The sequence below is a fragment of the Mirounga angustirostris genome, unplaced genomic scaffold (assembly GCF_029215605.1).
Source record: "Mirounga angustirostris isolate CCGP_5_RB_7025 unplaced genomic scaffold, mMirAng1.0.hap1 SCAF_5, whole genome shotgun sequence".
Taxonomy (NCBI): domain Eukaryota; kingdom Metazoa; phylum Chordata; class Mammalia; order Carnivora; family Phocidae; genus Mirounga; species Mirounga angustirostris.
This window is the reverse complement of record NW_026991713.1, coordinates 48,116,277-48,141,192: the sequence shown is the minus strand read 5'-3', so window position 1 is coordinate 48,141,192 and position 24,916 is coordinate 48,116,277. Positions and strand designations below refer to the sequence as shown.

The 24,916-nt window shown below is 38.8% G+C and overlaps 1 protein-coding gene across 1 annotated transcript; it reads right to left on the bottom strand.

Annotated features, from left to right (window-relative positions):
- Positions 1-901: 901 nt before the first annotated feature.
- On the bottom strand, positions 902-22,664 carry IL26 (interleukin 26). Its single transcript, XM_045866463.1, has 6 exons — positions 22,584-22,664; positions 17,884-18,030; positions 17,742-17,798; positions 17,435-17,569; positions 1,510-1,575; positions 902-988 (listed from the first exon to the last, which is right to left on the bottom strand). The coding sequence occupies exons 1-6, from the start codon at positions 22,662-22,664 to the stop codon at positions 902-904; spliced, it is 573 nt and encodes a 190-aa protein (XP_045722419.1).
- Positions 22,665-24,916: the final 2,252 nt, after the last annotated feature.

Genomic DNA, 24,916 nt, shown 5'->3' with positions numbered 1-24,916 from the left:
CCGTGGGTCCCATACACTGTTCCCTGCAAGAGCCCACGCCTTGCACACCATAGCGGAGGGGCCAAGTCCATGTAACACAAACACAGAGGTCCGTCCATATTAGTCATTTAACTGAAGGGCTAGCTGGGCAAGGAAGGCTTTTAAGCACTGAAAGGTTTCCTGTGGAGGAATCTGAACTGCACTGAGGCTTTTATTTGGCCCCTGTTGACTTTCCTTACTGCACAGCACCTGGAAAGAGCATTATCAAGCTCCACATCATCTCAGCTTGGTAACTTGTGGTCTTTGTGGCTTGAGTTATCATCTTCAAAGGCCTTCCTGGTAAATGATTCCAAGCAGTTCATTTATATGTCTGTCCTATGTGATCACATCTGCTTGTCACCCATTGTACTCCATGAAATTCTAGCATGCTTTCATAGAAAGGACATCCAGGAGAAAGAAAGACAGTGTATTTAATTAAAATAAAAAATCTGTTAGGAGCTAAGTTCATACCGGGCATAATTAATAATCGTCAAACACTTAAATAGGTAATAATCATATACATAGCATCTATGTAAGTTGCAATAACAATATACTGTATCCCAGAAGGCTGTCATTTTTCCTCCACAAATATTATGTGAGTTAATTCTGATTATACAGCTTTAAATTAAATTTATACAATGTATCTGAGAATAATAAGACATGTTCAGGATGAAAGCATTCTTTGAAAATAAAGAAAAATGTACATATTAGTGACAATTTAGGTATCTCCAAAACTTTATTATGTTAAATTCCCATAGTCTATTCTGCATCATCTAACTTGTACAAAAACTTTTTTAAAGAAATAGACTCTTACAAATGTATTTCCAGTAGTTCTCCTTATATTCCAAAATAGCAATCCAATCCATGCACTTGGCTCCTTGCATTACTTAATGCTTTCCAGGAATTGTTTAATCCAGGAAAGAAGAATATCCAGTTCACTGATGGCTTTGTAGAGTCCTTTGTTTCCAATCTGCAGATAAAGTGGAGATATAAAAGCAGAAAATTTTCACATTTTATTTATTTATTTATTTATTTTTTAAGATTTTATTTATTTGACAGAGAGAGCACAAGCAGAGGGGGAGAGGGGAAGAAGCAGGCTCCCTGCTGAGCAAGGAGCCCGATGTGGGACTCGATCCCAGGACCCTGGGATCATGACCTGGGCCAAAGGCAGCCACCCAACCAACTGAGCCACCCAGGCATCCCAAATTTTCACATTTTAAAAAACAGAGTACTCGGGGCACCTGGGTGGCTCAGTCGTTAAGCGTCTGCCTTCGGCTCAGGTCATGATCCCAGGGTCCTAGGATCGAGCCCCGCATCGGGCTCCCTGCTCGGTGGGAGGCCTGCTTCTCCCTCTCCCACTCCCCCTGCTTGTGTTCCCTCTCTCTCTGTGTCTTTCTCTGTCAAATAAATAAATAATATCTCAAAAAATAAAATAAAATAAATAAAAAATAAAAAACAGAGTACTCAAAAACAATGACTTGAAATACTTACCTCATAAAATGTTCTTTTCATCCTGGTAATTGTTTTCATCTCTCTAGCTGAGGAAGCACAGGAAATCTAATAAATCAACAGAAAACACAGATTATATTATTGAAGAGGCTCTGATAATACTTTCCCATCCATTCAGTAAACATTTATTGAGCAGGTATAATGTCCTGAGCATAGGTGTGCCCTGGCAGGTAAATAATAGTTGGTTTCTGTCATCACAGAGGTTATAGTTTCACGGGAGAAGCAGGTAATAATTTAAAAACAGAAAGTTACAAATTATAAACTACAATGAAATCTGTAGTTTATATAGGAATTTACAGGAATGACCTACTTTCAATGGGATGGTCAGAGAAGGCTCTTTCGAAGAATGACATTTAAATTGAGATCTGAAAAATGAGAAGGAGCCAGTTGTATGAGGAAGTGAAGAAAGGAAAGAGGGTGTTGGGGAGGATGCACAGGAGAGAAAAACTCAGGTAGAGGAGAAGGCGTGCAAAGGTCCTGAGGTAGAAAGACTTAGTGCTTCCCAGAAAATAAAAGAATGACAGCATGGCTAGGGCAATCTAAGCAGGGAGATGTAGGAAGCATGGAAGATGTGGGAACTGACAAGAAAAAATTCCCTTTTTGAAAAATCACCCTGTCTGCTATGTGCATTGCATAGTACAATATTCAGGTATTGATTGCCAGGAGAAAGGACCAGGAAATATTACTTTCTTCAAAAGAAGAAGGAGCAGGTTGACATTTTGAGAAGATGGGCAGTAGCCAGGCCAGGAGAAACTGCCAGCCTCCTTTGTGGAGGTGAATTTCCAGTCCCAATCTAAGCACAGAAATTGCTTAGAAATCAAGTGGGAGGACATTAACTTTGTCCTCTATTCACCGCCACATTTCTATAGGGTTCATTAGAGAAAATGGAAGAAAAAGGTGAAAATGTCTAATTTATCTCTTTAGTCTTTACTCATAGAAGCTTTGTGCTGGAAAAGACCAAGGAGATTGTATAGGACAATTCTTCTCAATTTACAGAAAAGGAAGCCAAGGCCCAGTGGTTAAGTCACTTGCTGAAGGTGTCACGGAGGTCCTATCCTAGTGATAAAATAGGGCCAGGCACATCAACAAAGATAACAGTAAAAACTCACAAAATGGAAGCAGCTAAATGACAACATTTGTGGAAAGAATCAAAACATGGCCAATGTCAACCAGCAGGTCCCTTGAGGCCAAAACACAAGGAGGAGGAGAGCAGGGAGAATGGGCAGCATGCAGGCTCCTTTCCTTATCAAGAGGAGACAACTGAAATGATTTGACAGCTACATCTCAAATGCTGTTGTGGGGTGTAAAGGTGGTGATGGTGTCACGACTGCCCAAATGGGGACTCTGCTTTCGGGTGAGACACTGCGTAGGAAGGAAGAGATCCTTCTTGTCAAGGGGGCTTCCCTGAGTAAGCACAGAAGAGCTGCAGACACAGAACGTTCCGGTAAAGATCTGGTTTGCAGGATTTGCAAGCATGGCATTGGACTGCCCTGTGATAAGAGCCCTGAATTAAGAAGAGGACCTTCCAATCCAGACCAGATGGAGGGAGGCCGAAACAGACAGCGACAGATCCGGGACAGTGGTAGCCAATGTCAGACAGTACAGTCAGAAAGAATCTATTCATTCATTAAGCAAAAGTTGGTGAAGTGCCTTTTGTGTGTCAGGCTTCAGTGCCAGACCCTAAAGACATGATGACAAAAAAAAAAAAAAGAGTAAATAGGAGTTGTGGATAGGAAAATCAAGGAAATACCAGATCAACGTTAGAAGGTCAAAATTCAGCAGGTCCAGGACCTCTCTTCTTTATCCCAATTCCCCTTCAAACGAAGACAAAAATACTGAGGAGATTGTTAGGGGAAAATAAGAACAGTCAACAGGTATCACGCTAGCATTACGTAGCAGGCACTAATCTGAAGGCTTCGATTATATTCATGCACTCGGTCCTCCCAACAATCCTATAAGATAGGTGCTATTGTTATCCTCATTTTACAGATCAGGAAACTGAACACAGAAGTTAATATTCTGCCTATGTTCACACAGTAAGAGGAAGAACTGAGATCTTAACCCAAATATTCAGACTCCAGAGTCTGTACTTAAAACCATTCTATTATACTGGAAAAAAAAATAAAACAACAACAACAACCAGCATAACTTGGAAAAGATATTCTGACTAAGCCAGTCTCTTGTTGAAAACATTGAAAGTCCAGTTCCAAAGAAAGATTAGCTTAAAGATCTCTGCTCTGCATTACAGAAGGGAAATGCTGGAGATGGCTTTAAAGGGCTAAGCTGATTGGCAGAGAGAGAGACAGAGACAGAGATTTCAACTCGAAAATGGATGATATGATAATAAACAGAAGAAATCCCGTGTTTGTTGTGTGTGCTTCTTTTTCATTTGTTTTTCAGACTGGAACTACAAAAGGAAATTCTAGAAATAACCAAGTCTAGTCCAGCCAAGATAGTAGCTATGGAAAGAATTTAGAGGCGTCTTCCCACTAATTTATAAATAGAGAGTTTGATTAGATGCTAATTCCTTCTCACCCGAAATTATCTAATATAAAAGTAGTTGGTCCAAATCTTGCAATTGGATGAAAGAGAACATCAAGAAAATCAATACTTGCTTAATTCCAAGGCACAATATCCAAGTTCTTAGATGCAACGGATCAACTACAAAGCCCAGAAGCAAGTCAGATGGCATAGTATCAAGCACGCATGCGCTAGGGCTTAAAGGTTTAACACCAACAGTGGGAAGCCAAAGAAACCAACCAAATTCTGGACAGTACGGAAGTTAAATATCAGTAAGGCATTCCTGCTGACTATGTCTCTGCCCAGAGAACTCCGACCTGCAGTTCATCCCACACCGGGTGGGAAGGACAAGAAAGGCATCTGACTTCACTCCATCTAAGAAGAGCAAGAAGAGTAGAAAAGGAGAAGACGAGGTTTGGCAAAACCACCACCACCACAGCAACAGCAAAAACCACTTACAGCTGCTGGTGTTGCCACTAGGGCTGTGCTGGTTTACGGGATGCTTTCTGGGGTCTCGAGTTCCATTTACTGTAAATGACCTCCTACTAAAGATCCTGCACAGAAGGTTCTCCTTTTCCTCACTGTTGTAAACATGTCTACAGACCCAGGAGGACAGCCAGGTTTTACAGTCACAATTCAGATGACTTATCTTGGAAAGAGAAATTTCTAAAGGAATGATTTCCTTTACTTTCTATTTCAGTGTATAGTTCATTTGCTGAAAGCAATGCACGACATAGGGTGAGCCATTTTACTGTAGGAATGGCTGCATGATTTGACAGACTTGACCAAAGCAGATAGGATCTAGACTCCAGGCCATTTGTCAGTAGGACTAGAATAACTAGGACTCAAAGAAAGTGTGGGATAGTCATGGAATAACTAACACCAGGCAACACTCTCAAGTTTATTTGAGAGAGAGAGAGAACAGGAGCGTGGGGGGAGGGGCATATGGAGACAGAAGGAGAGAGAATCTCCAGTAGACTCCCGATGAGCAAGGAGCCCCATGTGGGGCTCGATCTCTGGACCCTGAGACCATGATCTCAGCCGAAACCAAGACTCGGATGCTTAACCGACTGAGCCACCCAGGCATCCCGATTAATTTAATTTTTTAAAAGTAGCCTACAAGATAAAAATGGCCTTGGGGCACAAGGGATGGTTCACAATCTACTGAGACAGACAGTGATGCAAATACTATGTGATAAATATTGTAATAAAAAAAAATACAATTTCTCTAAGACAGCAGAGGCAGCCTGACTGTGGGATCCCAAGAAAAAAACAATTAGTTGCACCTTGAAGGGTGAATAAGATAAAGTGGCCAGAGCAGGGAGAAGGGACAAGCAGAGGAAGCTCAGCGCTCCAGCCTAAAGCGAGCAGAGGTGATTTGGACGCCCTTTCGGTCTCAGCTAAAATGGCCAGAGTCAATGACGGGCTGTGTGGCCCTTAGCCTCCAGCCCTGCTGCAGCTTCTCCTGAGTCCTGCTTCCTACACAGCACCCAGCAGAAGCTGAGACCGGCTGAACCTGGCTGGAAGCATTTTCAAGGAGTTCTCAAAGGACAGAGACTTTATCAGTCAGTTTTTATTGTTCCAGCATCTGGAAGAGTATTCACCAAGTACTAGATGCTCAATAAATGTTCATTGAATGAATGACTCAATGAATACAATGCAAGAACCAGCTTACGGCTTCAGGGTTCACAAAGCCTATGGTTTAATAACAGAATGAATGTCCTGGGCACTCATGAGCATTTTGGTTTGTTAAAAACAATTGGGCGAACAGATACAATCTGTAATTTTGTGCCCCTAATCTCCTCATGTTTTGAATAATCATACAAATCCAGGGCGCCTGGGTGGCTCAGTTGGTTAAGCGACTGCCTTCGGCTCAGGTCATGATCCTGGAGTCCCGGGATCGAGTCCCGCATCGGGCTCCCTGCTCGGCGGGGAGTCTGTTTCTCCCTCTGACCCTCCCCCCTCTCATGTGCTTTCTCTCTCATTCTCTCTCTCTCAAATAAATAAATAAAATCTTTAAAACAAACAAACAAACAAACAAAATGAATAATCATACAAATCTGTACTGTGTATCACAGCTAAAGCACAAATGGAAAATCCGTCTCCACTGATCATTCTGAGGAAATGAAAAATGTGCGTCAAGGACTAGACAGCTACATGCAGTATAGTCCTGCAGAGAACTAATTGCTCCGAGTGTATTCTCAAATGAACAACCTCAAATTCTTTCTCTGAAGAGTTCTATTATGTTACATCTATCATAAACATATACAGCATTTTCACAACCTCTGGAAGAGTATAAAATCATACATAAAATTTTATACTGACCTCAGCATATGACTTCAGAATGGATTGTACCATCTCTTTTTGTTTTTTAATTTGTCTTCTTCCTTTTTTTTTTTTTGGTTTTGGTTTTGTTTTTAGTTGACCTTAATGGTTAACAGTTTACACAGTTCCAGGGTGCCTGGGTGGCTCAGTTGGTTAAGCGACTGCCTTCAGCTCAGGTCATGATTCTGGAGTCCCTGGATCGAGTCCCGCATCGGGCTCCCTGCTTGGCAGGGAGTCTGCTTCTCCCTCTGACCCTCCCCCTCTCATGTGCTCTCTCTCTCATTCTCTTTCTGTCAAATAAATAATAATTAAAAAAAAAAAAACAGTTAACACAGTTCCTACTCTGGCCATGACCTTGGTTTCCTGAAACATTCTTTCCCCCAGAATGCAAATGATAGATAAGGGATTCAATTAAATATTAAATTAATTTAATTTTGTTGTATGATAGCAAATGTAGAGTTTTAAGCAAATCTTATTAATTAACTTTCTGCACTTTTTTATGTGAGGTCTTACAAATACGATCTCATGTGCATTTAAAATAACAGTTGAGAAAAGTATATCAGTGTAGCCCATTTTGAAAAAACTAAATGTCAGTTTGGCAAAAGTATGGGCTTTAAGACATCAATACAACACTACTAAGACCAGAAAGGTTTATAGGAAACCTAGAAATGAAATTTTTTAATTAGTGTAAGAAAGCATAATTAAATTTGTGTCCAAAGAGCTTGCATGAAAGGAGGGAAAGTGACTAAACTATTAGCCAAATTCATAATCTGACATTTAATTTTAAAAAACAAATGACAGGTAGCCAATTCCTGAATAAATATATATCAGAAGAGTTTACAAAACATTGTCTTATGTCTATAGTCTCCATAACTAATAGAATCATCTGACATAGATTTGTGTATATGATTTTGCTTACCTACAATAATCCTAGACCCTCATTCAACATTTCTCCACATTCCAGCCATAGAAAAAACTAGAAAGAGTTTCCATACCTTAAATACAGATACTAGGGTAGTATAACTTTATTGCAGATTTTTAAAAATTCTCAGTGTAACTGTTTATCAGAATGAGTCCATGCATGGAGTTTAACTGGACTTACTGTGGTGATCATTTCACAGTTGATACAAATACCGAATCATTATGTTGCTCATCTGAAACTAATAAGATGTTATACATCAATCATATATCAATAAAAAGAGAATAAGTCCATGTAATTTAGCACCTGGAAGGATAGAGCTGTGCCCCATAATTTTGATAGAAAAGTTATATATCACTAACCAAGGAGTAAATTCGTCAACAAAGAGATTCTATAATATCATTAGAAAATATATTTATTCTATATTATCATTAGAAAATACATATTACCAAATATATTGGTTTAAATATATTTATTTAATATTTTTAATTATTCAAAAATCAATTACATTGAATAACATATTCAATGATTCAAAAATGATCTCTTTATCTTTAAAGAATTACTGTAAATTATACATATTATGCAAGTTAACACTAACATTGGCACTGAAAAGGAATTTGTTGTTTAGGTGAACCACTCCTTTGGAAATTGTTGAGAAAATATAATTGGAAGAAAATTAGTGTTCTGTGTAAAGAAAGCAATAAGAAACGACACTAACAATTTTACGGAACTACTACATGCTATGAACTTTGGTATATTGTCTCATTTAATTCTTCCAACAACCACAAGATGAAATTATTGGTATTGTTGAAGACAGGTTTTGGACTTTGCACTTAATGAGAGAGTAACACAGGGTTGGTCTCACTTCCTAATTCTGGTTTTATCACTTCAATCAATTGCAATTAAAAACCTGAAATTGGGGCACCTGGGTGGCTCAGTCGTTAAGCATCTGCCTTCGGCTCAGGTCATGATCCCAGGGTCCTGGGATCGAGCCCCACATCGGGCTCCCTGCTCAGCAGGAAACCTGCTTCTCCCTCTCCCACTCCCCCTGCTTGTGTTCCCTCTCTCGCTGTGTCTCTCTGTAAAATAAATGAAAAAAAAACCTGAAATTACCAGGATAAATAATTGGCAATGCTTCATAAGTTGGTAAGTTAGTTGCACTTGGGTATACAAATTACTTATTGAACACACTACAAGAAATCGAGACACCAATACTCTATTTGCCAAGACTTACCAGACTTTGAAATTAAATACATACAATAAATATGAAGAAATGTATCTAATCACCATTACTACTCAAGCTCTCAAAATGTTAATTAAAGTAGATCATGAAATCTTAAAAACAAATGGAATTTTTTTTTCAGTTTCAATTTGGATCACTAGCAATTAGGCAAATTATTTTGTAAATTCAACTAAGCAACTATTAAGTTCCTTTTTAAGTCTGAGAGTATTTGAATTCTATAAGAATCTTTAATGTCTTTTTTACATATACATAGGTCAACTATCCAAATACTATGGCTAGCAAAGATCATAAAAATAAAAATGTTTACATCACCCATAACTTATTTCCTTTGAATAATTATACCATCTTAATCACCCAAATCAGACTATTTTAATATGTAATATTTTATTAGGTACTGCAAAATGCCTAGAATGTTACCAAAAACAAGGAGATGACATTCAAATACAATGGTACTGGAATTCCAGACCAAATGGTCTACCATGATAATTATCATGGTGCTGTCTCTTGGGAGTGGCTCAATAAGATGCCAGTCTTAGTGGACTTACAAAGAATCCCAAAAGGCAGGAAGCTTGTAGAAATCAGAAAGATTCCTCAAAAATGAAAAATAATACAAGTCCATGAGTTAATAATAACACTAAGACAAAGTAATTACTTATTGATGGCCTTGGAAGAATGTTAGAAAAGCAATTCCTTATATTGAAAACTGGTAAAGAAAAAGAATTAACTATTTGTGCTGCCTTTTTTGTATGATCAATTTCTCAGGACAGCCAAGTGGTAAGGGGTAAGTTCTATTTATGGAATTACCCCATTTATAAATAAAGAAGGTATAATAGAATTTGTAAAGTATCAGTTTGCAATGCCTTATGAATAAATAGATCTAGATAATAATTAATGACTGCTAACATGATAAACATAAATGCCATATACTATGTGCCTCTGATGAAAAATACACAACACTACATATGAAGCGATTCAGCTGAAATATCAAGCCTGAATTTGATCAAGAATCTATGCATAATTACCAATGTATGGAAAATAAAGAAAAAAAAATTAAATGAATCTATGAAAATTCAATCATCAAAATACAGACTATGAGAAACTTTGTAAGGCAAATGACCCAATATCTTTAACAGATAAATTACAAGAAGAAGGAAGAAGAGGAGAAAAGAAAAAACCTAAAGAATTCATCCCCAATAGAACTGTACTACAAGATATGTTAAAGGAAATCCTTCAAAGAAAAGGAAAATAATGCCAGATAGAAACCTGGTTCTACACAAAAGAATGAAGAGTCTCAAAAATGGCAAAACACAAAGAGCTATAACTAACTATTAAGTTAACAAAAGGGATAAAATGAAATCATTTTAAAAATCAATCAAGAAGAAGTCAGAAAAAGAGGAAAATGGAACAAAGAACAGGCTGGGTAAATAGAAGACAAGCAGGGTGGTAGATTTAACTCCAACCATATTAAAACCCAATCACTTAAAACTAAATGGCTTAAACCTACGAATAAAAAGATAGAGTGGATAAATACACACACAACCTAAATATGTGCTGCCTATAAGAAATCCACTGCAACTAAAAGGCACAAATAAGTGTAAAAGGACAGAGAAATATATCATGCTAATACTAATCAAAAGAAAGCTGAAGTGGTTCTATTTGTATCAGAAAAAGTAGGTTTCAGAACAAAGAGTATTATTAAGGACAATAGGGTACTTTTATAAAATAAAAGGGTCAATTCATCAAGATAACTTTGCAATCATAAATACTTATGCACCTAATAGCAGAATTTCAAAATACATGAACATCTACCATGAATACTGATAGAACTTCAAGGAGAAACAGAAGAAGCCACAGTTAATGTCAGAGATGTCAATAATTGATAAAATAAGTAGAAAGAAAATCAGCAAAGATATAGAAAAATTGAAAAACAGTAACCACCAATTGATCTAGTGGATATTTCTAGAAAACCCCACCAAACAGCAAGACAGCTATTCTTTTCAAATACACAAAGAACTTTTACCAAAATTAACCAAATTCTGGGCCACAAACATGGCTTAATAAATACAAGAGGATTTGAGTCATATAAAGGATGCTCTCTGACCAGAATAAAATCAAATTAGAAATCAAAATCAAAAAGGCATCTGGAACAATCCCCAAATATACAGACACTGAATGACACCCTTCCAAATAACCGATGGATCAAAGAAGAAATCAAAAAGGAAATTAGAAAGTATTTCAAAGTGAATGAAAATAAAGCACAACATATCAAAGATTGTGGGATGTAGCTAAAGTTGTACCAAAAGGGAAATTTATAACGCTAAATTCCTGTACTGAAAATATTAAAAAAAAAAAAAAAAAAAATCTCAAACTGATAACTTCAGCTTCCACCTTAAGAAAACACTGAAAGATCTCGAGTTAGTGACCCAAGCTTTCAATGTAAGAAATCAGAAAGAAAAGAGTAGATTAAACTCAAATGTAACAGAAGAAAGGAATAATAAAGTTCAGAATGGAAATCAGGGAAATTGAAACAGAAAATAATAGAGAAAATCAATTAAACTAAAAACTGCTTCTTTGAGAAATCAATAAAATTGATGAATTTCAATAAAATTTCAGAAAAAAGGGTGAAGACAAAAAATACCAATATTGAGAATGAGAGAAGTGACATCTTCCTATACTATACAAAACATTAAAAAGTGAGGAAATAGCGTAAATAACTTGGTGGCTAAGATTTGGTAGATCTGATGAAATGAATAATCATTGAAAAACACAAGCTGTCAAAGCTCACTCAAAAAGAAATCGATAACCTGAATAGCCTTGCATCTATTAAAAAAATAGAATATTTAGCTTAAAATCTTCCCACAAAGAAAACTCTAGGGACGCCTGGGTGGCTCAGTTGGTTAAGTAACTGCCTTGGGCTCAGGTCATGATCCCGGAGTCCTTGGATCAAGTCCCACATCAAGCTTCTGGCTCAGTGGGGAGCCTGCTTCTCCCTCTGACCCTCTCCCCTCTCATGCTGTTTCTCACTCTCTCGCGTGCACGCACTCAAATAAATAAATAAAATCTTAAAAAAAAAAAAGAAAACTCTAGGCAAAAACGGCTTCACTGGACCAATTCTATGCACTCCTTCCAGAAAATTCAAGACGAGAGAATACTTTCCAACTTACTTAATGAGACCAGCATTATACTAATTCCAAAAATGAGACAACGATATTACAAGTCAAGAAAACTACAGACTAATGTCCCTCGTAAATGTAGATGCAAAAATTGTTAACAAAATTTTAGCAAATTGAACCTAACAATACATGATAGGGATAACACATTATTACCAGATAGAGTACATCCCAGAAATCCAAAGTTGGTTTAACTTTGAACATCAATGTAATTTGTATCAATTGCTTAAAAAATAAAAATCACATGATCATCCCAATAGATGCAAAAAGGCATTGACCTAAATGTGAAACCTAAAACTAGAAAAATTCTAGATGAAAACATAGTAAAAATTCTTTGTGACCTTGTGTTAAATATAGATTTCTTAAATATGGCACAAAAGGTATGATTTTATGATTCACTGAAGAAAAAATTGATAAATTGGACATCATCAAAATGTAAAATGTCAGAGCACCTGGGTGGCTTATCATTTAAGCATCTGCCTTCCACTCAGTCTGTGATCAAGCTCCACATTGAGCTCCCTGTTTCTCCTTCCCCCTCTGCCCCCCCCCCCAGCCCGCACTGGCTCTCTCTCTCTCTTTCTTGCTCTCTCTCAAATAAATAAAAATAAAACTTTTTTTAAAAATGTAAAATGGGGGCACCTGGGTGGCTCAATCATTAGACGTCTGCCTTCGGCTCAGGCCATGATCCTAGGGTCCTGGGATCAAGCCCCGCATCGGGCTCCCTGCTCCGCGGGAAGCCTGCTTCTCCCTCTCCCCCTCCCCCTGCTTGTGTTCCCTCTCTCGCTGTGTCTCTCTCTGTCAAATAAATAAAATAAAATAATCTTAAAAAATAAAATAAAAAAAAATAAATGTAAAATGTCTTCTCTTTAAAAGACACTTTTAAAATAATGAGAAGATGTCATAGGCCAGGAGAAAATATTTGCAAATTATGTATCTGATCAAAGATTTGCATGCAGAATATATTTTAAGACACACATACTCAAAACTCAGTAAGAAAATAACCAAACTAATTTTTTTTCACAGGCAAAATATCCAAACAGACACTTCACCAAAGAAGATACATTGTTGGTAAACAGGCAAATCAAGAGATGCTCAACCCCAGTAATGAGGAGATGCAAACTGAAAACACAATGTGATACCACCACCCTCCACCTACACGGGCTGGCATCGGTAAACATTGACTATACCAAGTGATAGCAAGGATACTGAACTCTCACACACTACTGGTGAAAAATGTAAAATGGTACAAACTGCTTTAGAAAACAATTTGGCCATCTTTTACAAAATGTACACCTGACCTATAGTCCCTCTATTACATTCCTAGGTATTACCCAAGAGAAATGAGAATATCTGTCCAAAAACTTGTACCTGAGTACTCATAACAGCTTTATTTGTGATAGCCAAAAACTGGGAAGAGATAACCAACAGTAGGTGAACAGATAAATAAATTGTAGTATATCATTATAATGGAATACTACTTGGCAATAAAAAAGGAATAAATTATTGATACACTCAATAACATGAATGAATCAAAATAATTATGCTGGGTGGAAAAAACAGACATAAAAGAGTATAACACATACACAATTTACATTAAATTCTAGGATATGGAAACAAAGCTATAGTGACAAAAGGCAGATCAGTGGTTCCCTGGGGACAGAGGGACAGGGGCAGAGAGGGAGGGGATCACAAAGGGGCACAAAGAAACTTTGGGCACTGATGGATATGTTCATTATCTTAATTGTGGTGATGGCTTCAGAAGTGTATATGTATGTCAAAACTACCAAATCATACACTTTAAACATGTTCAGTTAATTGTGTATCAACTATATCTCAATACTGTTAACAAATACATCATAAATATTAAACACACACAAAAATATATATGGAAAATGTATGTACTAGTTTTATGCTTATGCTGATGCATGGGACTCTGAAACTTTTAGCAGGTCTAAAGCAACTTGTTTACCTTCCTCCAAGCTTCCTCCTTCTATACTGTTAATAAACGACCCCCCCACACTCAGCCCCCCAAGTAAGAACCCCAGACTCTACTCTCCTCCTCAGACTCTCCTCGCCCTTCCCTATGACACCAGAGTGCCACCACTCTACTCCAGGCACATTATTGCAATGCTCTTCTCATTGTTTTTTCTCCCTCGAGCCTCACCCCCCGCTACAACCCTCTACCGTCACCAACGAGGTCTTTAGGAAACATGCAGAAGTGATCATGCCATGCCCTTCAGTGGCTTTACATTCTCTTCAGGATACAGTCCTTCTCCATGGCTAGTGCTATCATGCCTTACTCAACCAGGCCCTTACCAGCGTCTCCTGGCTAAAAGTCTAACCAACCAGCCTCCTCTTCCCATTCCCCAAGCCACTTCCCATTCCCACTCAACTACTTGCAGCTTCCTGAATAGGGTGTGTCGTTTCATACAAGCTTCTCCCTGCCATTGCTGCCCCTCCAGAGAGCAGGGACCAAATCACACTGGCCTTTCTCACTCAGCACAGACCGGGAAAATACAAAAGCAGGCCACCCTGCTGTAAGCCAGCTTGCAAAAAGTCAATTTACAAAACTGACTTGTTTCTTTTCACCATTTTGCTTCAGGTGATTGGGTTTTCTTTTGTCTTCACAACACCATTTTCAGGAAAGCTCGATTTTGTCTCTTTCGCTTCCCTTCTTATTCATGAGAAGAAGATATTCGTAAGAAGAAATCATTCACTGACGAGAGCAGATGCTCAGTAAATTTATATTAAACAGATACCAGCTTCTGTTTTCAAAAATGCAAAATTATGACTGGGCAAAAGAGTAAACGCAAGGCAAGCACCTATTTCCCTAGAACAATGTCTGAGAAGGCTTTCCAAAGCTCAGGCTCATCCTCTCTCTGGTTTTCTTTTTCAGTTTCACAGAAGTGTTTGCTTTACCCCAGGGCATAAACTCCACAGTTTGTGAAACAAATTAACCGGAGCTAGCAACGCTTGGCTTCAGGTGGGAGAAAGTAAGGAGAGCCCCGAATTAGGCGGCGCTTGGGGAGGTTGATGGGATGTGTGCTCGTATGTGGCCACAAGGGGGGGCCAGCCACCTTGGTAAGTAGCCAAACCTGCGTGACAGGCGCCCCGCTGCTCCCCTCCGCTGTGTGGCCCACGTCCCTGAAAGAATATCTTTACGGACAGAAGCGTCTTGACTGACAGGTCTCTTCAGGAAAACAACAACAACAACAACAACTCCAAAAACAAATCAAGGTAAACCAGAGTCCCTAGATAGTTGTATATTTTCTAAATGTTTCCTCTAGAACATTGCTTGGCTTCGCTTACAGCTATCATTATGCGTTCTCTAGCTATTTGAGGCGAGGAAACCGAACTGATGGGAAAACAGACATGGCTTAGGGGTTCCAGATGTCCAGAGACGCTACAGTATCAGGCAAGGATTTATTCTAGTGCCTCACCATCAACTTCATTTGAAATAACGTTAAATTAAATCGGATGGCTAATGCAATGAATAGCACCTACACAGAGGAACCAGGGTTAAAACAAAAAAAAAAAGGAGAAAAACAGAATTCACTTAAAAAACAAAACAAACAAAAACAAAAAGACAAACAAAACCAGGCTGAAAAGGATGCCTGTCACCAGACACTGAAATCCAGGGAGCAGCTAGCTTGTTCCTTTAGACTCACTCTAGCCTATAGTGACTGACTCACATTGCATATGTCCCCTATATCAAGTCCTTCAAGGGATATTCTCTTTCTCTTCAAATCTTTCAGCGGTGAAAATGCTCTTACTGGGGGGTAATAATAACTTAGGTTTAGGGGGAATGAAATATAAAATTATATGATAATTCAGCTTAAATTTAAGAGACTATACTATTTACTGTCTTTTTTTTTAAGATTTTATTTATTTATTTGAGATAGAGAGAGCGAGGGAGAGAACGAGAGAGCGAGATCACGAGCAGTGGGGGAAGGGTAGAGGGAGAAGAAGACTCCCCACTCAGCAGGGAGCCCAACGACGTGGTGCTCGATCCCAGGACCCCGGGATCACAACCTAAGCTGAAGGCAGACGCTTAACTGATTGAGCCACCCAGGCACCCTACTATTCACTGTCTTAATAAGATGACCTCATAGGTCAAGATAGAAAAAGCCAAAGATAAGTAAGTTTCTTTCCCCGAGTTTAGGCAAGGGAACTGGCCCAGAGCATTCTCTCTCTTCTACAGAGGTACCAGTTGGTAATTCTTCTCATTGCACTTATTTGAATGGAATAGGAGAGTTTATGAAACGCCATGCAACCCAAGTCTCAAACAAGGACATAACTTAAATACAAACTAACCAAAGAAAAGGAGAAGGCAAAAGGAGAAGGAGTGTAAATTCTTTACCTAACTGATCAACTCACCCGCATAAAATGCCACTGTGCTGTGGTCTGCAACTTGAGATCCTGAGCACTTTTATGGACCACGAGGAAAAGACATCCTAGCTCTTAAGAAACAAAAATCCGAACCATGAGAGACTATGGACTCTGAGAAACAAACTGAGGGTTCTAGAGGGGAGGGAGGTGGGGGGATGGGTTAGCCTGGTGATGGGTATTAAGGAGGACACGTATTGAATGGAGCCCTGGGTGTTATATGCAAACAATGAATCATGGACCACTACATCAAAAACTAATGATGTAATGTATGGTGATTAACATAACATTAAAAAAAAAAGAAAAATCCGCCTCCAACTGCCCAGCGTTTAAGTCTCAGTGACTATAACACCCCAGAGTAGAGAGCTCGTCTCCACCTGGCAACCCAAGGACTGCCATAATCATCACTGCTCCACTGTCTCACCTCCTGCAAGGTGCAATCACAAGAGGCTGAGAAGGCATCCTTGGAACCCGAACAAGATCACAGAAAAGATCCACCATTCCCCACAGAGGCAAGTCAACTACTATTGCACGCATCCTGGCTTAATTGTTTTGCTTTGTTTTGTTTCATTTTTCTGCACTGGTCTTTATTACTGTGGATGTTTATAGAGAAGTTTGGTCACTTTTACCTTCCTAATGAGTTCCGCATTGTTTATGGTGACCATAACCATACCGCAGCATCACGTAATTTAAGCACCAAAGAAGACATACTGCCCTTTTTAAAAGTTTGTAAAGTTTTGACTGAGACTATGCCTTAAAAAGGACATAACTATTTTAAAAAATTAGTTGAATAACTAAGAAAAAAGTAATCTAACAGCCCTCATCAATATGAGTAGGAAAGAAAGAAAGAAAGAAAGAAAGAAAGAAAGAAAGAAAGAAAGAAAGAAAGAAAGAAAGAAAGAAAGAAAAGGAAGGAAGGAAGGAAGGAAGGAAGAAAGAAAGAAAGAAAGAAAGAAAGAAAGAAAGAAAGAAAGAAAGAAAGAAAGAAAGAAAGAAAGAAAGAAAAAGAGCGAGCGAGCCTAGAATAGTGTCTGGCAAACTTAAAAAATATTTATTAAGTAAATGAATGAATCTCTTGGGAGATGATAAGTAAATAAACATTTAGGATCATTCTGTGTCATTTTAGACCCTCAATATGTCTGAGGTGCCACTCTGTAAGAAATAATAAAGTGGCATTATGAGTTATACATGCTTATTCAGTGCTGGTTCACTGACGATAAACTGTCCATTTGGACCACAAGCCAACAATTAGAAAGCCCCGTTTACTCACCCTTCCGTGTGGAGACGGCTTCCTACATGCTGGTTTCTAGGCTCAAACCCACGGTATTTGCTGTGCATACTTACGCAGCAGCTCAACTGCTGCCTAAGGCTATGAAGTTCTTCCACAAAATGTATTTCCCTGCAGACTTGTAACTGGAGTTGACCAAAAACATCTTCCATGAAGAAGGACAGAAGCTGTTCTTGGAATCTGCAGCTTTTCTATAAATGACATATAAGAAATTGCCTAAGGTAAAGCACCAATAGCTTTTGTAAAATGTCGCTGAAATACCCACCTGATTATTACTTAATGGCCATCTGGAAAAATTAAAATGCAGGGGAGAAAGCATCAAGCAAGTAGAAAAACGAAAAAGACATAAACCCTCTGGCTTACCGTAAATAGCTTTTTTGTTTTCTTTTTTAATAATCGTATATTTTTTATGTGGTCTTCCTACAATAAAACAAAGAGAACTAAGTTTCATCCAGAATGACAAATGTCTTTTCGGCCATCATTTTAAGCAGAGCCCAATACTTACTGGAATTGTTGCTTTGAGCTGTGCTGCCTTGACATACAGCATGTCAACAGCTTGGAACAGTGTTCCCCTTGGGTAACAACCTTTCGCGGAGGAAGATGGCCTGTGCTTGGCAATGGCAAGAGACAGAGCGGCCAACAGCAACCAGACCTCCAAATGCAATCCACCTGCATTTCCCTCCACCCCACTCCGGGCTCATGTCACTGGTGGCAGCCAGAGAGTTCTTGTGCTGGTGAGATGATCGGATAACCTACTTACATGAGCTCTCAAGGCCACCTCTCCGATGAGATGCTGTGGTAGATAACTTACAGTGTATATAGAGGAAGATCACTTTGGTTGTTCTGGTTTTTTAGAGCTTGCTTCATAACCAAAACTACTTTGACCACACTATCTGTGATGTTTAGAAAAAGCTCAAGTTTACTGGTAAAAGTTGGGGCCCCCTTTTAAAAAAATGTCAGAATTTCAGTTGCATATCACAACAGATTCATTATTTTTAAAAGTCATGCCAAGCCAGTAAGAGACTGATCTCCAGGAGGCTGTGTGATTTTTTTAAATTCCCATATGGGAAAAACAAAACAAAACAAAAACCTCCTTTCTAACCAATATCTCCCCCCCCCCCCCCCAAAAAAAAATTAACTAAAGGTAGATTGGACAGCCCTGGGAAACCCGCTCATGATCTCATATGGGTGTTACATGTCTCCCTGGCCAAGCCCTTCACCCAGCACCCCCCCCCCTCAGGGACCACCATTCTTCAGCCAGCATCAAGACCCAAGAGAGGACTTCTCCAGTTTTTCTCAAGAATCTTTCCAGCTCAGAAATTGTAAACCCCCCCCTAACATATTCAAGATTTGTTTGGCACAGGACCTGGGATTAAGGCTCACAGTTTAGTAAATTCTCTATCATCTCTGTCCAAAATGACCACCCAGACTTCCCCTCTAGCTCTAGACTTCAAGTAGTATGTACATTTCTTGAGGAAAGAGACCCAAACTTTCCATCTCTGAATCCTCAGCATCTCCCATGGTGCCTCCTCTAAAGAGGTACATCCAATATTAGTTGACTAAATATTTTCCTTTCCACATCATGAAATGCTACTGTAACTGCATTGTTTTTTAATTTATTCCATCAACAAATTTCTGTCAAGGCTCTGCTTATACAAAGACCAGTGCTAGATACTAGGGGGCTATAAAGGCAGATGCTCCATGGAATCCTGTCCTCAGTTCTGTCCCAGTTCTCCTTATGGTGGTAGGTATGGTTCATTTGAGGTAGCAGCCCCAAGAAGAAGAGGACGTAGCCCAGAATCATATAATGAGAAGCAGAGACAGGCCACCAAAGCCTAGCAGGCATAGAGTTAATGTAGACCTGGGTAAGGCAATACTAGGAATCAGGGCATGAGCAAGAGATGCCTCAAAATTCAGCAGAGTCGGTAACAAGCATCAAAATCCAAGACTAATGTCTAAACCAAGACAACCAGGCTAGCAAAGGGGCAAGGAGAAAGTATGAATGAAAGGTCCAAACACTTGGGAATATTTCCTGCTGTGTCAAAAAGGAAGCAGATTTGGAAGGGCCCCAGCCTCATCTGCACAGGACCACCTCTGCTGACGAAGACTCAGCCTCTGAAGCGATATGAGAACTGTTTTACAAAGAGCTACAGCAGAAGACCACTGCTTGGGAGTGCAAAGTGGGGGGGGGGGGGGTTCACTGAAATTTTAGAAAAATTCAGGAACAGGGAGAATTATTTTTAGCTGGGTGTAGCTTAAGCTTTAAGTTTGAACTGGGACATGAAATACCCTAAGGGCTTTCATGTGTGTGTATATGTGTGTTTGAACTGAGTAAATGCCTATTATTCAAAATTCCTTTAGACAAAAGAGCTGGAACACCAGGGGTCAAAAGCCCAAATGCCTTCAGAGGGTGTGGGATTAACGTAAACACCCTGAGTGGGTGGATATAGGACAACTGGGACTAAATTGCTTATTTGCCCACCAAGCCTAAAAGCTGCCTAATTATATAGCCTATTAACACACTGAATGGGTGCACTGAAAGGACCATAGAAATACTTCCAGGAGCTGTGTCCTGCCTTGAGCAGCTAATTTGAGGTCCCTGGTGTGTACCAACAAAACAGAAGTGCGACGCAAATGGCTAATATTGATAAATGAAGTCAGTGTATGTTCTGTTTTTTGACTCCTGCTAGTTGCATTTACATCAATGTCTCATGTCTCTCAAACCATCATGACCCAAGGAAGATCATACACATCCCAAGGATGCCTCTGCTTTGGTTTACAACCGACGCAAGGAAACTGGTCATTTCCTTATGACTGAAAACTATATCACCCTGTTTAGCATAGTGATCCTGTGCCTTAGTTGGTAGATCTGTCTCATTAGGGTCCTTCAAACAATCAAATCTGATCTCAAAGGATGAGTAGTGATTAATATAAGGATGATACTCAAAATTCAGGTCCTGAAGACAATTCCAAAAGGGGGCCCCAGAAGTGTCCCAGATAACAGAAGAACCATTAGAATAAGTACATAATGTCCTTGGGGCACCAGTCTGAAACAAAGGCTCTGCTCATCTGGAGGTATTTTTATTATATCACTTTCACAAGTTCCTTATACAGAACTATATAAAAATGGCTATTAATTACAAGGAGATTTGGTTTTGAAACTCAGATCCAACTATGCTACGAGTTGTACAGCCATGGGAAAGTTATTAATCCTCTCTGAGCTTCAGTTTTTGTCATCATTCAAACGGTACAATAATTGTACCTACTTCAGAGGGCTGTCATGAGCAACAAATAGGGTGATATAAGTAAAATGCTCAGCACAATACCAGCAATAGATGCACTCTGGAAGTGGTTTTTGCTATTGCATTATTATTTTTCAAATAATAAATGTGTCTCAGTCTGTCCAGGCCCTATAACAAAACACCACAGACTGGATAGCTTATAAGCAACGGAAATGTATTTCTCACCACTCTGAAGGCCAGGCAGTCCGAGATCCACATGTCAGTATGGTCACACTCTGGTGAAGGCTCTCTTCTGGGTTGCAGACAGCCAACCTCTCCCTGTATCCTCACATGGGAGAGAGGCAAGGGATCTCTCTGGAACCTCTTTTATAAAGGCACGAATCCCATTCATGAGGACGCGGCCCTCATGGCCTACCCACCTCTCAGAGGCCCCACCTAATACCATCACCTTCGGGTTTAGGTTTCAACATACAAATCTGAGGAGGAGGGAGGCACAAACATTCAGACCATAGCAAAATGCATGTGCAATAAATACTCTGAATAATGTTGAAGTTTATCACAAGCTTTCAGAAGTTTGGAGAGATAGTTGAAGAAAGTGAGAAAAGTGAAGGATGCACAATGATCTGACAATATTTCAAAGAGTATGTGGCATGAGGAAGTCAGTTTACCCCACACACATCCAGAAAGCAGACTAGGACCATTAGGTGGTTATTTTAGGGCTGCCACTCCTACATAATGTATAGGAGAACATTAAACCAATTGATCTGCCCAGAAGCATAATTGGCTACCCCAATTCCCAAATGCCGCCATGGCAGCCATTTCCCTTAAAATTCAGCTCTACCCCCACACACCCAAAAGAATGCTAGCTGCGCTTTCTGATATGGTCAAGCATATCCAATGAGCAAAGGGAGGCTCATGCAGAGAATCACAGCTCACTTGGAGATCTCTGTGATTGCAACTTTGTATCTGCTCCTCTGTAGGAGGGGGAAACAAAACAAAACAAAACAAAAAAACCCAATTGGGATTCCTAAATTGCTAACCCATTTCGTTGACTCTAAGACACATTTGTGGTTTGGCTTTTTTTCCCCCACATTTTAATATCTCTGAAATTACAACATGTTTTATGATCCATAGAGTCTGATGATTACATCACCAAATCAGCCCCTGGTGCTGTAGTCCCTTCCTGTGCAGTCCCTTCCAGTCGTGCCCCTACTTGGAACTGTGTGCATGGCTGTTACTACATGTGTTTTTAATTACAACTCAAATATCTTTAGAAAGATTGCACTATGATTCAGCAATGAAATAAAAGTTAATGTGTTCTCAGAAAGGCACAGAACAACGGTGGGATGCAAATCTGCTATTAGAGAAGCAAATATTTATCTTTGGAAGAGTGACTAAAATTACATATTTTTTTACAAGGCAACAACCAAGTGCTAAATGGTAAGAAAGCAAAGACTGATGAATCGCTGAACTCTACCTCTGAAACTAATAATACACTACATGTTAATTAATTGAATTTAAATTTTTAAAAATAAATAAAAATAGGTCATTCTTATATCCCCCAGAAAATAAAATAGTATTTAAGGCTTCAAACTATCTTCTAAATGATGCCCTTGTGTCCTCAATGCAATTGCAGCCCTTTAATAAGCTTCACTTAATAAATACAACTCCTAAGATTTGAGAGAGCTCATATAGCAGTTGCATGCAGAACAAATTATTTCCTAGGGCATGGATAACATGGACTCAAAATTGTAATTTGTCGTAAATACATACTACAAATGTAATATACAATGAGAATTTTTTCATATAGATACCTAGTTGTTCCAGTCACATTTGTTGACATGACTGTCATTTTCCCCATTGAATTTTCCTGGCGCCTTTGTTGAAAATCAATTAATTGTATATGTGTGAGTCTATTTCTGCATTCTACTGGGTCCCATTCATCTATTTACACCAATGTTACACTATCTTGATGACTGTAGAGCTTCTTAGTAATTCTTGAAATCAAGTAGTGAAGTCTTCCAATATCCTTTTTCAGGATCATTTTGGCTCTTCTATATCCTTTGCAATTTCACATTAACTTTACAACCAGCTTATAAATTCTTTTAAAATAATCCTACGGGAATTTTGACTGGATGGCCGTAACTTTAGAGAGGGTAGACATAATAATAATATAGAGGCTTCCAATCCATGAACAATTTACCATTCCATTTATTTAGATATTTAATTTCTCTCTATAATATTTTATAGTTTTCATTGTACAGGTTTTGCACATTTTTTGTTAAATTTATTTATTCCTAAGTAGTTTACACTTTGATTTTCTTGTAAATGGTATTATTTCTTAGTTTTATGTACGGCCCAGTAACATAAGATATATCTTGGTGATGTTCAATGTGCACTTGTAAAGAATGTGTACTCTACAGTTATTGGATCATCTAAATATGTCAGGTCAAGTTGGTGAGAGTGTCACTTAAATCTTCTATATCCTTACTGATATTTTGTAATTTATTCTATCACATACTGAAAAAGGAGTACTAAAATCTCCAAAAGAAGAAGAAGAAAGAAGAAAATAAGAAGAAGAAGAAGAAAGCTTCACATCATAGATTAATTAGCAGCAGTTTTTCCTTTCTTGGAGATAAATAAAATACTGGTACAACTTTGAATGTATGGTATCTTAAATTTGTCGAAATACAATGATTAATAACCTCAGTGATTGGCATAATTCCTTAGGATCATAAATCCTAAAATCTATAAAGTTATAAATAAGAAGTAGATGGATCTATCTTAAACCAGTTATGCCATTAAAAAACCCAGAAATCCAATAGGTCTTTTCCAGGATAGAGCCAGAAGATATAGGTAAGAAATAGTCGTAGATTGATCAAAATACTTAATACAACGACATCTTGGCTTTTTCCTTTCAGAAAAGTTTGGATCCTCTCTATCAGACAGTTCCACCCAGGAAAGATGTTTATCCTGTGTTTACATCATCAGAGAAATGGATGAGACCAGGCTAGAGAAGGAATGAAGAGTGCTGTAAATGGTCTGGATGGGAAAGAAAGGGGATATGGAAGCTGGACTCATGGAACAGCATGAAGAGGAAAAGTGCATGAAAATCCTCTGAGAATCTCAGCCTGTGTTCCCTGCCCTGTGCCAGGTGGCTTGTACTCCATATGTTTTCCCCCTTCATCGTTAATTCATTCAGTCACCAAATATTTTTTGAGTGCTGGTTATCTCCCAGTCTTACTGGGGCTTAGAATGCATCAATAAACAAAACAGAAAATTGCTGATTTCGTACAACATTCTTGTGGTAGTGGAGAAAGGAGAAGACAAAAAATAAGTAAACACGATCAATATAACTTATTATGTAAGTTATACACGGTTGGAAAATGATAGCTGCTTTGGTGAAAATGGAATAGAATAAGGAAGGTTGGTGCTCAGATGGGGAGGGGTTGTAAACAGGATGATCACAGAAGACTCAATGGAAAGGTAACATTTAAGCAACAGTAGAATGAAGTAAAGGAGTGGAGATACCTATTCAGTCAAAAGTCACAGTCAGTGCAAAGACCTTAGGGAAGATGTATGCTTAGCATGTTCAGTACAGCTAGGAAGCCTGTGTGATCAAACTAGAGCAAGTGAGGAGGGCAGAAGAATGTGACGTCAAAGAGGAAACGTGGACACAGGGCACAGCCCTTAAAGCTGTTAGTGGGACTTCAGCTTCCAGTCTTGGTCATATGGGAGACTTGAACAAAGGAGGTGTATCGTCTGACATCGGTGCTTTAAAAAGAAAACAGGACCCAAATATCTGTGAATGAATGAAGGGATAAACCAGGTATAATATATCCATACAATGGAATGTGAGTCATAAAAAGGAGTGAAGTACTGACACGCTGCAGCATGGATAAACTTGAAAACAATATGGTACATAAAAGACTCTGAACACAAAAGATCACATATTGTATGATTTCACTTCTGGGAAATATCCAGAATGGGTAACTATATAGAGACAGAGAACAGTTTGATGGTTGCCAGGGCTGAGAGGAGGGGGAATAGGGAGTTACTGCTGGCTTCCCTTTGGGAGTGATGAAAATGTTTTGGAACTGGATAGAAGTGGTGGTTGTGCAGCATTTTGCATGTACTCAATGCCAACGAATTGCTCATTTTTAAGTGGTTAATTTTATATTATGTGACTTTCACCTCAATAAAAGGAAAGAAGGAAGGAAAGGAAGAGAAAGGAAAGGAGGAGGAGGGAAGGAGAAGAAGGAAAGGAGAAGGAAAGAAAGAGAGAAGCAAGGAGAG

Bases quoted from the DNA above. Each gene is read 5' to 3' on its own strand.
- IL26 (XM_045866463.1), bottom strand. From the start codon at position 22,664: ATGATCCTGAAAAAGGATATTGGAAGACTTCACTACTTGATTTCAAGA. The intron at 18,031-22,583 runs GTAACATTGGTG...TTGCATTTGGAG, and splicing joins TCTACAGTCATCAAGATAGT to GTCTGGTTGCTGTTGGCCGC. The intron at 1,576-17,434 runs GTAAGTATGCAC...TTGATTTATTAG, and splicing joins GGCAGCAGTTGAGCTGCTGC to ATTTCCTGTGCTTCCTCAGC.